Source organism: Hyperolius riggenbachi, chromosome 8 (genome assembly GCF_040937935.1).
Source record: "Hyperolius riggenbachi isolate aHypRig1 chromosome 8, aHypRig1.pri, whole genome shotgun sequence".
NCBI lineage: Eukaryota > Metazoa > Chordata > Amphibia > Anura > Hyperoliidae > Hyperolius > Hyperolius riggenbachi.
This window is the reverse complement of record NC_090653.1, coordinates 35,971,887-35,984,429: the sequence shown is the minus strand read 5'-3', so window position 1 is coordinate 35,984,429 and position 12,543 is coordinate 35,971,887. Positions and strand designations below refer to the sequence as shown.

At 45.8% G+C, this 12,543-nt stretch overlaps 1 protein-coding gene across 1 annotated transcript in view; it reads right to left on the bottom strand.

Moving 5' to 3' along the window:
- Nucleotides 1-12,308, bottom strand: part of LOC137527280 (class I histocompatibility antigen, F10 alpha chain-like) — a gene marked incomplete at its 5' end in the record, with an annotated part of 57,818 nt that extends 45,510 nt beyond the window's left edge. Inside the window, one exon of the mRNA XM_068247789.1 lies at nucleotides 12,041-12,308. Within this exon, the coding sequence (XP_068103890.1) occupies nucleotides 12,041-12,308 (268 nt within the window). The remainder of the gene's footprint in view (nucleotides 1-12,040) is intronic.
- Between the last annotated feature and the right edge of the window lie 235 nt (nucleotides 12,309-12,543).

Genomic DNA, 12,543 nt, shown 5'->3' with positions numbered 1-12,543 from the left:
AAAGAAAAGGAGCACGGCATAGGTGTTTGTATGTTTGCCCTTGTCACATATCATTTTGGGTACACTTTAAATTACTGAATATACGTTAATGAACAAAAGTTGTTTATTGTTTTATAATATACATTTATAAATTGTTTAGTCAGTGTTTGCCCAATTATTTTTTTTCCTCATCCTGATTACATTTTTCAGTTTATCACAGGCAGTGACAATGTTTTTAGCTGGCAGGTGCATCACTTCAGAATATTTGTGTGTTCAGAAGTCAGCAGGAATTTATTTTTTCTTCTGAGTTTTCTCCTATGAGATACATTTTCATCTTCTGTAGTTTTCCAGCATTTTGTAATTGAAAAAGTGCCAAAAAGTATGTGGAAAATTACTGTCAAAATTAAACTGCAAATTACCTAAAGTCAAGTGAAAAAAATGAGATTAACTCACCTGGGGCTTCCCTCAGCCCCCTGCAGCCGATCGGTGCCCTCGCAGCCCCGCTCCGATGGCCCAGGACCCGCCGGCGAACACTTCCGGTTTGGCCGTCACCGGCCGACAGGCATGGGAACGCGAGTGATTCTTCGCGTTCCCAGCCTGTATATTGCCCCCTATGCTGCTATTGCGGCCAGGAGGCGATATACAGGCTGGGAACGCGAAGAGTCACTCGCGTTCCAATGCCTGTCGGCCGGTGACGGCCAAACCGGAAGTCGTCGCCGGCGGGTCCTGGGCCATCGGAGCGGAGCTGCGAGGGCACCGATCGGCTGCAGGGGGCTGAGGGAAGCCCCAGGTGAGTTAATCTCATTTTTTTCACTTGACTTTCGGTACGCTTTAAAGTGTACCTGAGACAGTGGAAATAAAAAATGTATACATACCTGGGGCTTCCTCCAGACCCCTCCGGCCTGATCCTCCGGTGCCTGTAGCCTCCGCAACTGGCCCTGTAAGTCATCCAGTGGGGGCCAGTCAGTGCAGGTGCAGTTGGGATGTGCGTGATCTCATGCCTTGCTCCTGCTCCAGTACTACTGCGCAGGCGCATAGTGCTTCCGCCCATGGGAGCGCAATGGGGGAGTGCCCATGGCCCGACTGCGCCTGTGGAGTTTGTCCCAGACCAGAGGACTTTCCGGGGCATCTTGCAGAAATTAGCGGAGGGTGGTGGTGTGGGAGCGATCAGGCCAGAGGAGGCTGGAGGAAGCCCCAGGTATGTATAATTTTTTTTCTATCCCCATCTCAGGTTACATTTAAACGTGTTGAATTGATAAGGTGATAATATATCACCTAGGAGAAAACTTAGGTGAAAAAGTGAATTGCATATGGGCCCTGGGGTTTCCTGAATGCTGGGGGGGGGGGGGGGTGCATAACTAAAAGCCTAGGCTAAACATAACTGGGAGGGCAGGGTTACGTACCAATATACAATGATATACAGGTACACAGGGCCGAGGCAGAGGCAGGACAGGCTGCAGCCTCTGAGCGCTTCCCCTAGAGGGCGCATTCCTCTGCACTCTCTCCGCACTGCCCTCTCCCCTCCTGCTCTATGATCTCCCCACTAAACTAATCATCCCGACCGAGTCTCCTGGCATCTTCTTCCTATCTGATGTGAAGCGCTCCTATCTAGCCTGAACTGTAACAGCCTCACTGTCATCAAAGAGATGACAGGCATGGCTGTGTGCATCGGGTAGCTAGGCAACAACAGAAAGCCGACTTCTGCTGGACCGGAACTGGTGTCGGCTTCCTGCAGAGTTGCCTGTCACTGTAGACTGCACGTGTGAGTTTGCCTGCAATGTAGCTGGACTCCGTGAGGAGGGACAGGGACCTCCTGCTGCTAGCATTCAGGCAGCAGTGAACGCTGATCCCTGCTAATTGGTGACTGTAACGGCGAGAGACCACCCAGCTGTTATGTGAAGCCTGGGAAGAAGCAGGTATGGTGGGGGGGAAGGGGGCTTTCACAGAGGCAGAGAGGGAATCGCACACATCACTGCCTATGTGACTTGATGTGATGTGTTCTCAGGACAGTCAGCATTGCCCTCATGTGAAGTGAGGGTAGATTAGGGATTTACATTGAGAGCACTGCAGGTGTTTGTGTGCATGTGTGTATATGTATAGTTTGTCTATGTACAGTGTGTGCATGCATGCATGGGTGTGTATGTACAGTGAGTGTGTGTGTGTGTGTGTGTGTGTGTGTGTGTGTGTGTGTGTGTGTGTGTGTGTGTGTGTGTGTGTGTGTGTGTGTGTGTATAGTGTATGTCCCGTGTAGGGGGGGGGGGGGAGGGGGGCGCACTGTGAAATCTCTGCCTCTGGTGCTGGGAAGCCTTGTCCCGGCCCTGTAGGTACAGAAAGGGTTTCTGGGTTTCTGATGCTGAAACCGGGAAAATGAATGTATAAGTAGGTGTTCTGAATAATTTACAATGTTCTACTATATGGCATTACAGTGCCCGTTTAAACCTAACATCAGGTGTAACACAACAAATAAAAAAAGATTCCAGTGTGTGATTATATATTCAACAAAATGCAGCCATAATGGAAAATCCATTTGGGAGAAAGTAAGCACAAGCCACAACTCAGGAGCTTTGTACAAATCCCTTAAAGTAACTGAAGAATGGTGTACAGGGTGGGCCATTTATATGGATACACCTCAATATGGCCATTTATATGGATACACCATTTTATGTGAAGGGTGAAGTTAACAAACAAAACCACCGCTATTGGTCTGACAATAACCCACATTGGATAGATCTCTCCAGGACTGTTGGAACAAAAAATGTGATGGTATGGTGTGGTATATGGGGTGTATCCATAGATATGTTGTATCCATATAAATGGCCCACCCTGTAGAAGGTGATGCTATTGGGGAAAGGGGGGCATTTTTTATACATTGGAGGGACATATTTGACCTCTGACCAAGTTGTACTCCTAGTCCTAACTAGATAACTTAAAAATAAATTACCACTAGGTATGAATATTGTATACTACCCCACCTCTTGTCCTCCCCACCTTCCTTCAGACTGTAAGTTCCCAAGGGCAGGGCTCTCTCACCCTTTTGTGTCTTGGATTTTGTTATTGGTTTTGTTTCTTGCAATTTGTTACACATTTCATTCATTATGTTACTTTTGTCACTGTAATTACCAGTTCTTTATTTTGTATACTAGCTGATTGCCCGGCATTGCCCAGGTATGTATTTGGCTGGTGTTGGCTCCACCTACTTTTTCTAACCCTAACACACAATTACTCACTGACCAAGTTTGTGAGCTTTGCGGTCTTTGGTATCAATAATCTGCATTGAAATGAACCAAATCTGAATGGCTGTGTGTGGCTCCACCCCCTTTTCTGAATTTGAACCCCAGTCATCCAATAACCAACTGTACCAGGTTTGAGGCCTGTGCCATTAACAGTTCAAGAATGGTAGCAATTAAATATTCCCCTTGAAAAGCAACAGGTGAAGTTTAATTCACTTTTGTAGGCTCCACCCACTTTTCTGAATATTAATCCCAGTCACCCAGTGACCAACTGTGCAAAGTTTAAAAACCCTCCCATTAACAGTGTAAGAATGGCTGCAGTTTACATTTTCCCAGTGAAATTTGTATTTGTCTCCACCCACTGATGACCCGGCGTTGCCCGGGTATGTATTTGACTGGTTTTGGCTCCGCCCACTTTCTAACCCTAACACACAAACACTCAATGACCAAGTTTGTGAGCTTTGGGGTCCTTGGCATCAATAATTTGTATATTCCCATAGAAATTAAACAAATCAGATAGGCTGTTTGTGGCTCCGCCCCTCTCCAGCATTTGAACCCCAGTCCAGGGCCGTTTTTTGCACCGTGCGGGACGGGCGACCGCACTGAGCGCAGCCTGGGAGGTGAAGGAAGGGGGGCGAATGCAGGAGGAGAGCTGCTGAGACGGTGATGCGCGTTGCAGGCAAACAAAAGTACGCCAGCGCGATCACCGTCCTTCCCACACTCCTCCTGGGCGTCCTGCGGCTTTCTACCTCCGTTGTGACGTCAAGTACATCACATGATGATGACGCTTGACGTCTGCGGTTCAGTCTGAGCGCGGCGGCGATGACTCCTCCTGGGTCTCTCCTGGCTCTCTTCGCGCTGCGCGCCTGTCAGTCTGTGTTCCCCTGCCTGGTGGCCCCTGCGTGTGCTTCCCCCCATGGATGGGCGCTTCTTCGGCTGGTGGTCACAGTAAGTAGAATGCTCTCTACTTGTGACCTGCCGGCTGTCACCGGGCTCAGGCTGTCCTGACTGGCTCTGTCCTTTGATTCGCCCGGGGGAGGGGAGAGGGAGGGGGCGGCAGGGGGTTGCTAGGGTGGCTGCCACAATTACTTTTTTTTTGGGGGGAAGGGTCTCTCTGGCTGAGGGGGTGTTGGAGGACCTTTGCCACTTGGGGAGGGGGGGGCTCTCTAGCTGTGGGAGGCTTGTTGGCCTATCAGTGCCTTTGTAACCTGCACTGAGTGGGTGTCTGACTGAGGGTGCCTGTGGTGGTATTGTAACTACCACCCGAGACCCCTCAGCCAGAGACCCCCACTCAGTGGTAGTTACAGACAGTGGCTCTGACAGGCCAACAACCCCCCCATAGCTAGAGAGCCCCCCCCCCTCCAAGTGACACTTGCAGGTCCTCCAACACCCCCTCAGCCAGAGAGCCCCACTAGGTGCAGCTCACAATGGCACTGTGACTGGCAGGCCACCAAGCCAGAGATGAAATACCATACACCACCTATACTGGGAAGGGGTGGGGGGTGATGGGGTTCTCTGGCTTAGAGGTTTTTGAGGCAATGGAGCAATTTTGTGGTACTTGGATTCAAAATGGATGGGGGGAGGGAGCAATACAAAAGGGTCATTATTTTACAGGAGCTGTAATTTGTTTAAATGGGTGCAAAGGAAACATCAGGCATTTAAAAAAATAGATCTATTTATCTGGTGCTTCCTCCAGCCCCTGGCAGCCTATGTGTCCCTCGCCGCAGCTCTGCTCCCAGCCAGTGTCCTGGGGCCCCCCCCCCCCTTGCAGCATCGGTGGCGCCTGCACAAGTGCGCAGCTCCAAAAGTATGCACCTGTGCAGAATGCTCCCAGCTATGGGAGCATGACCGCGAGCAATGTGGACGTGTGCAGGCACTGAAGCCGCCAACATTGTCAGGTCGGTGGCTGTAGCAAGAGGGGACATCGGGAGCGGAGCTGTGGCGAGGGACACATAGGCTGCCGGGGACTGGAGGAAGCCCCAGGTAGGTAATTTTTTTTTTATTTTTTATCCCCTGATGTTTACTGTTAAGGATACATGAGGTGAAAAAAAAAATAAACGTTTTGGCATGGGCACATATAGGGGCAGAGTCATTGTTGTTAACGCGTGAGTTAAATATTCTTACATGCGCCAGTGAAGTTGCGTGACCTATTTATCCCTCGGGTATTTATATAGCACTGACATCTTCTGCAGCACTGTACAGAGTACATAGTCATGTCACTGACTGTCCTCAGAGAAGATCACAATCTAATCCTACCATAGTCATAGTCTAATGTCCTACCATATTATTATTATTATTATTATTATTATTATTATGTGTTTATATAGCAGTGACATCTTCTGCAGCACTTTACAGAGTACATAGTCATGTCACTGACTGTCCTCAGAGAAGATCACAATCTAATCCTACAATAGTCATAGTCTAATGTCCTACCATATTATTATTATTATTATTATTATTATTATGTGTTTATATAGCAGTGACATCTTCTGCAGCACTTTACAGAGTACATAGTCATGTCACTGACTGTCCTCAGAGGAGATCACAATCTAATCCTACCATAGTCATAGTCTAATGTCCTACCATATTATTATTATTATGATTATTATTATTATTATTATGTATTTATATAGCAGTGACATCTTCTGCAGCACTTTACAGAGTACATAGTCATGTCACTGACTGTCCTCAGAGGAGCTCACAATCTAATCCCTGCCATAGTTTTGTCTATGTATGTATCGTGAAGTGTTTGTAATGTAGTATAGGGCCAATTTTAGGAGGAACCCAATTAACTTATCTGTATGTTTTTGAGATATGGGTGGAAACTGTAGTGCCCAGAGGAAACCCACCCAGACAGGGAGAATATACAAACTCTGTACAAATAATGCCCTGTCTGAGATTTGAACCAGGGACCCAGTGCTGCAAGGTGAGAAAGCTAACCACAATGCCACTGTGATGCCCCCAGTAGTACTTTACTCTGCATATGCACTCCCCGCAGAATTGATGTGCACATTGACACAGGTGATGTCTTTCACCTGTAAACCTGGTTCAGATTGTACATGAAGAATCCTCATTCTCCTGCAGAGTACCTGCATATCACTCTTACATGTACTCACAGTTACATTACCTAGGGCCTGATCCATGTTCAGATTGTGCATGAAAAATGTGTAATAGAGGAAGAATCTCCTCATTGCCCTGCAGAGTACCTGCACATCATTCTTACATGTACCCACAGTCACATTGCCTAGGGCCTGATCCATATTCAGATTGTGCATGCATCCCCTCATTCCCCTGCAGAGTACCTGCACATTACTCTTACATGTACCCACAGTTACATTGCCTAGGGCCTGATCCATGTTCAGATTGTGAATGAAGAATGTGTAATAGAGGAGGGGGGGCGCATTTTTTGAAACTCGCCCTGAGAGAAATTTAACCTAGAAACTGCACTGCCCCAGTCACTGTAGCAGGTTTGAGGCATCTGCTATTAACAGTGTAAAAATGGCAGCAATTTAAATATTCCACTTGAAAATCAACAGGTGAATTTTGATTGGCTATTATGGGCTCCACCCACTTCCCTGAATATTAATCTCAGTCACTCAGTGACCATCAGGGCAAAGTTTGGGAACCCTGAAATAAACAGTGTAAGAAGGGCTGCAGTTTACACTTTCCCAGTGAAATTTGTTTTTGGCTCTGCCCAATTTTTGTAACCTGGACACAAAGTCAATACTAAACACCCAAGTTTGCGAGTTTTGGGGTCCTTGGCATCAATAATTTGTATTTTTTTGTGGCTCTGTCCCCTTTTCTGAATTTGAACCTCAGTGACCCAATGACCAACTGTACCAGGTTTGAGGCTTGTGCCATTAACAGTGCAAGAATGGCAGCAATTTGAATATTCTCCTTGAAAAGTGACATGTGATTTTTTTATTGGCATTTTTAGGCTCCACCCACTTTTCTGAATATTAATCCCAGTCACCCAGTGACCAACTGTGCAAAGTTTAAAAACCCTGCCATTAACAGTGTAAGAATGGCTGCAGTTTACATTTTCCCAGAAAAATCTGTTTTTAACTCCACCCACTTTTTGTAACCATTACACACAGTCACTACTCAATGGGCCTAATTCACAAAGCGGTGCTAACAGTTAGCACGCTGGTGAAAAGCCCTTTATCATGCCTAAACTCAGTTTAGGCATGATAAGTTTAAGCACCAACTGGGTTAGCACCGCAGTGCACAGCTGATCAAAAGTTTTGCGCTAGCAAAGTCTGGTGCACTTCGCATAGAGTTTAATGGCGCTGCTTTGCGTGCGGGACTTTGCGTGCGATCTAAACTTAGCATGCCTCAACTTATCACACCTAAACATATCACACCTAAACTTATCACACCTAAACTGGCTTTTCACCAGCGTGGTGCAATGGTTATCACGCCTAAAGTCTCTAACTGGGTTAGCACCGCTTTGTGAATCGAGCCCATTGACCAAGTTTGTGAGCTTTTGGGTTCCTGGCATCAAAATTGTGCTTATGGAAGCAGTTTATCCAGCAAAGAAATCTGGCTGTTTTTGGCTCCGCCCCTTTACAGAATTTGAACCCCAAACACTTAACGACCGACTGTAGCAGGTTTGAGGCCTCTGCTATTAACAGTGTGAGAATGGCTGCAGTTTCAATATTCCCCTTGAAAATCAATAGGTGAATTTTGATTGGCTCTTGTAGGCTCCACCTACTTTTCCGAATATTAATCCTAGTCACCCAGTGACCAACTGTGTAAAGTTTAAGAACCCTGCCATTAACAGTGTAAGAAAAGCTGCAGTTTACATTTCCCCATGTAAAAAGTTAGTTGTTTTTGGCTCCGCCCACTATTTCTAATCTTGACATACAGTCACTTAATGACCAAGTTCATGAGCTTTGGGGTCTTTGGCATCAATAAGTTGCATTTTACCATTGAAAATAAACAAATCTGATTGGCTGTTTTTGGCCCGCTCCCTTCATAATTTAAACCCCAGTCTCCCAGTGACTTACTGTAGCAGATGTTAGGCCTCTGCCATTAAGAGTGCATGAATGGCAGCAATGTAAATATTCCCCTTGAAAATCAAAAGGTGAATTTTGATTGGCTGCTGTAGGCTCCACCCACTTTTCTGAATATTTGTCCCAGTCACCCAGTGGCCAACTGTGTCACCTTTGAGAACCCTGCCAATAACAGAATGGCTGAAATCAATCTAACAAATCTGATTGGCTGTTTGTGGCTCCACCCCTTTAGTGAATTTGGACCTCAGTCACCCAATGACTGACTGTATCAGGTTTGAGGCCTCTGCCACTAACAGTGTAAGAATGGTAGCAATGTGAATATTCCCCTTGAAAATCAATAGGTACATTTTGATTGGCTGTTGTAGGCTCCACCCACATTTCTGAATCTTCATCCCAGTCACCCAGTGGCCAATTGTGTAAAGTTTGGGAACCCTGCAATGTAAAAAATGAAGGTGTTGGCACCGCCCACTTTTTCTAACCTTGACATACAGTCACTCAATTATCAAGTTTATCAGCTTTGGGGTCCTTGGTATCAATACTTCGTATATTCCCATTGAAAAATAAACAAATCTGGCTGTTTGTGGCTCCGCCCCTTTCCTGAATTTGGACCCTAGTCACCCAGTGACCAACTGTACCAGGTTTGAGGCATCTGCTTTTAACAGTATAAGAGAATGGTACTAGCAGATGAAATATTCCCTTTGAAAATCAAAAGGTGCATTTTTATTGGCTGTTGTAGGCTCCACCCACCTTCCAAAATCTTAATCTGTCACCCAATGACCAACTGTGCAAAGTTTGAGAACCCTGCCATTAACGGTGTAAGAATGGCTGCAGTTTATATTTTCCCAGTAAAAGTTGTTTTGGCTCCGCCCACTTTTTTAACCTTGACACACAGTCACTCAATGACCAAGTTTGTGAGCTGTCAGGTTCCTGGCATCAAAAATGTGTGAATGGAAGCAGTTTATCCACCAAGGAAATCTGATTGGCTGTAGGTGGCCCCGCCCCTTTAGTGAATTTGGACCCCAGTCACCCAATGACCGACTGTAGCAAGTTTGAAGCCTCTGCCATTAAAAGTGTAAGAATAGCAGCAGTTTAAATATTCCCCTTGAAAATGAATAGGTGAATTTTGATTGGCTGTTTTAGGCTCCACCCATTTTCTTGAATCTTAATCACATTCACCCAGTGACCAAGTGTGGCAAGTTTGAGAACCCTGCCATTAACAGTCTAAGAATGGCTGCAGTTTACATTTCCAACGGCTGAAATTTGATTGGCTGTTATATGCTCCGCCCACTTTTCCTGGATTTGTAACCTCGGTCACCAAGTGACCAACTGTGCCATGTGTGGGAACTCTGGATTGATTACTGTGAGAATGGCAGCCTTTTACATTTTTTCCATTGACTTGAATGGGTGGAATCTGATTTGCTGTTTGTAGCTCCGCCCAGGTGTGCAGGGGGGCCACGAGACCCCCAGAACATATCATCCCAGGTAGTAAGGGATCTGTGTACCAAGTTTCGTTCAAATCGGTCAAGTCATTTTCGCGTGATCGCTGCAACACACACACACCGCACGCACGCACGCACACACGCACACGCACACGCACACACCACACGCACACACACACACACACACCACACGCACGCACGCACGCACACACACACACACACACACACGATTTTATATATATAGATTGGTGTACACCATTGTCTGTATTGTTTTGTAACTCACGTTTGTTTCTTACTTTGTACAGCACCACGGAATATTTTGGTGCTTTTTAAATCAATACTAAATAGACAAACACACTAGACAAATAACATTTATATTGTGATTTTTCTCCTGGACTCAAAGCGCTTGATGGCACGCTCAGTAGGCAGTAGCAGTGTTAGGGAGTCAAGCCCAAGGACTCAAAATTGAATAGGTGCTGGCTTACTAAAGAGACAAGATTTGACCCAAGTCTCCTGTGTCAGAGTCAGAGCCCTTAAAGTGAACTTAAACCAAACTAAAAAAAAGTGTTTCACTTTCCTGGGGCTTCTATCAGCCCCTTGCAGATGTCCTGTTGCGCAGGCACAGTGGCCATCGATTGGCTAGTTGGCGGAAAATAAAACTTAGCCACTGTGGGGGACCGGAGGATCGTTCCGTGATGTCATGGGCACAGGACGTCTGCAGGAGCGTCTGCAGGAGCTGTAGAAGCCCCAGTTAAGTGAAACTTTTTTTTTTTTTTTTTTTTTAGTTTGGGTTAGGTTCACTTTAACCAGTACACTATATAGTCACAGATAATATATTGCGCTCTTTTCCTGGTGGACTCAAAATAATCCCCCTGCTGATTTAAATTCAAATAAGCCCCCAAATAATTCTCCTGCTTATTTAAAGATGACAGAAGCTGGTTATTCAGAGATCAGGCATGCTCCTCTGATCTCCTCCTGCTTTAAAGGGATACTTAAAGTGACTCTGTAACAAAAATTACAACGTTTTTTCTACCATCCTACAAGTTCCTAAACCTATTCTAATGTGTTGTGGCTTACTGCAGCACTTTATACTATAACTGTCTCTGTAATAAATCACTGTATCTTTCCCTTGTCGGACTTGTCGGCCTGTGTCTGGAAGGCTGCCAACTCTTCCGTGCTGGTCTGTTCCTCTATGCACACTCCAGTGTGTGTGTTATTTACATAAGCCTGCAGCTTCTCTGCTAACTTATCAGTGATAGAAGAGAGCTGGATAAAAATCCTAGGCTGTGAAAGGAGCTGGAAGGTCACATACTGAGGAATTAACCACATAGGCAGAGCTGTCTGCAGGAAGCCTGTCACTTCAGTGGGTGAGAGCTGAAGGGGTCAGAAGGTAAACACACACAAGTGATTTCTTGAGATTCAGAAGTAAGGCTGTATACAGCCTGCTTGTGTATGGATGTATTTTCTATGTGTGGACATGCTGTACATCAACCTACTTCCTGTTTTGGTGGCCATTTTGTTTGTTTATAAACAAACTTTTTAAAACTGTTTTTAACTACTTTTAATGTGGCGGGGAGCGGCGAAATTGTGACAGAGGGTAATAGGAGATGTCCCCTAACGCACTGGTATGTTTACTTTTGTGCGATTTTAACAATACAGATTCTCTTTAAGTCAAAAATAAAAAATGATTTTTACTCACCCGGAGCATCCCTCAGCCCCCTGAAGCTGTATGGTGCCCTCGCAGCCTCGCTCCGATCCTCCTGTCCCCACCGGCGGCTACTTCTGGGTTCGGCGACAGCCGCCGACAGGCTGGGAACGTGAGTGATTCTCCGCGTTCCCAGCCGCTATATCACCCTCTATGCTGCTATAGCGTATATGTTATACGCTATAGCAGCATAGAGGGTGATATAGCAGATGGGAACGCGGAGAATCACTCGCGTTCCCAGCCTGTCGGCGGCTGTCGCCGAACCCGGAAGTAGCCGCCGGCGGGGACAGGAGGATCGGAGCGAGGCTGTGAGGGCACTATACAGCTTCAGGGGGCTGAAGGATGCCCCGGGTGAGTAAAAATCTTTTATTTTTGACTTAAGTATCCCTTTAAGTATAAGTACACAATTACACCATTTCACAATAAGTCTGTGTAAAAGTATGTACAAAAATGAAACTTTTCAATAATTCTCATTTTGGCCATCAAGCTGAATTTTGCACAACATCATTCATCTTCGTCACTCATCAAATAAAGGCCAGTACACGCTTCACGGCCAAGCCAAGAGTGTATGAACTGTCTCTGGTTGTTAGAGAAATGATTACTGAAAGAATCAGGATTTCTTTTATCCTGGGAATAATGTAAAGACAGTACGGGAATTTAGAAATATCTCACCTTCACTCTGGTTGAATCGGTTCATCAGTACCTTCACATTGTGCCTGGAAACAGATTCATCAACTTGATTTATTTGTGTGTTCCTCTCCCAGTATTCCGGCTCCAGCTTCTTCATCCACTCAGTCTTGGGGACATACTGCTGGGTGTCACTGTTGTAACTCACTATCTCCCGATCATCCACATATCCCACCAAAGAGAATACAGGCAGCCCGGATCCTAGAGCTGAAACTCCAGTGTAATAATATCGCATAGAGTGATAATCTGCAGAAAAAGTAATGCAAAGGGGAGATATAACAGTTTAACCTACTGATACAAAGATGACCAAACAACATTTAATTCAAAAAGACCAATCATCAAAGCTATCAAGCAATTACAGTTTGATCATACTACTCAATAACAGTCTCAAGCAGTGGCGTAGAAATGGCAGTTGCAGAGGTCGTACCCTGGAGCCCCTGGACCAGAGGGCCCTCCGTCAGCCACTGTATTAGTTCATTGGTGTTATG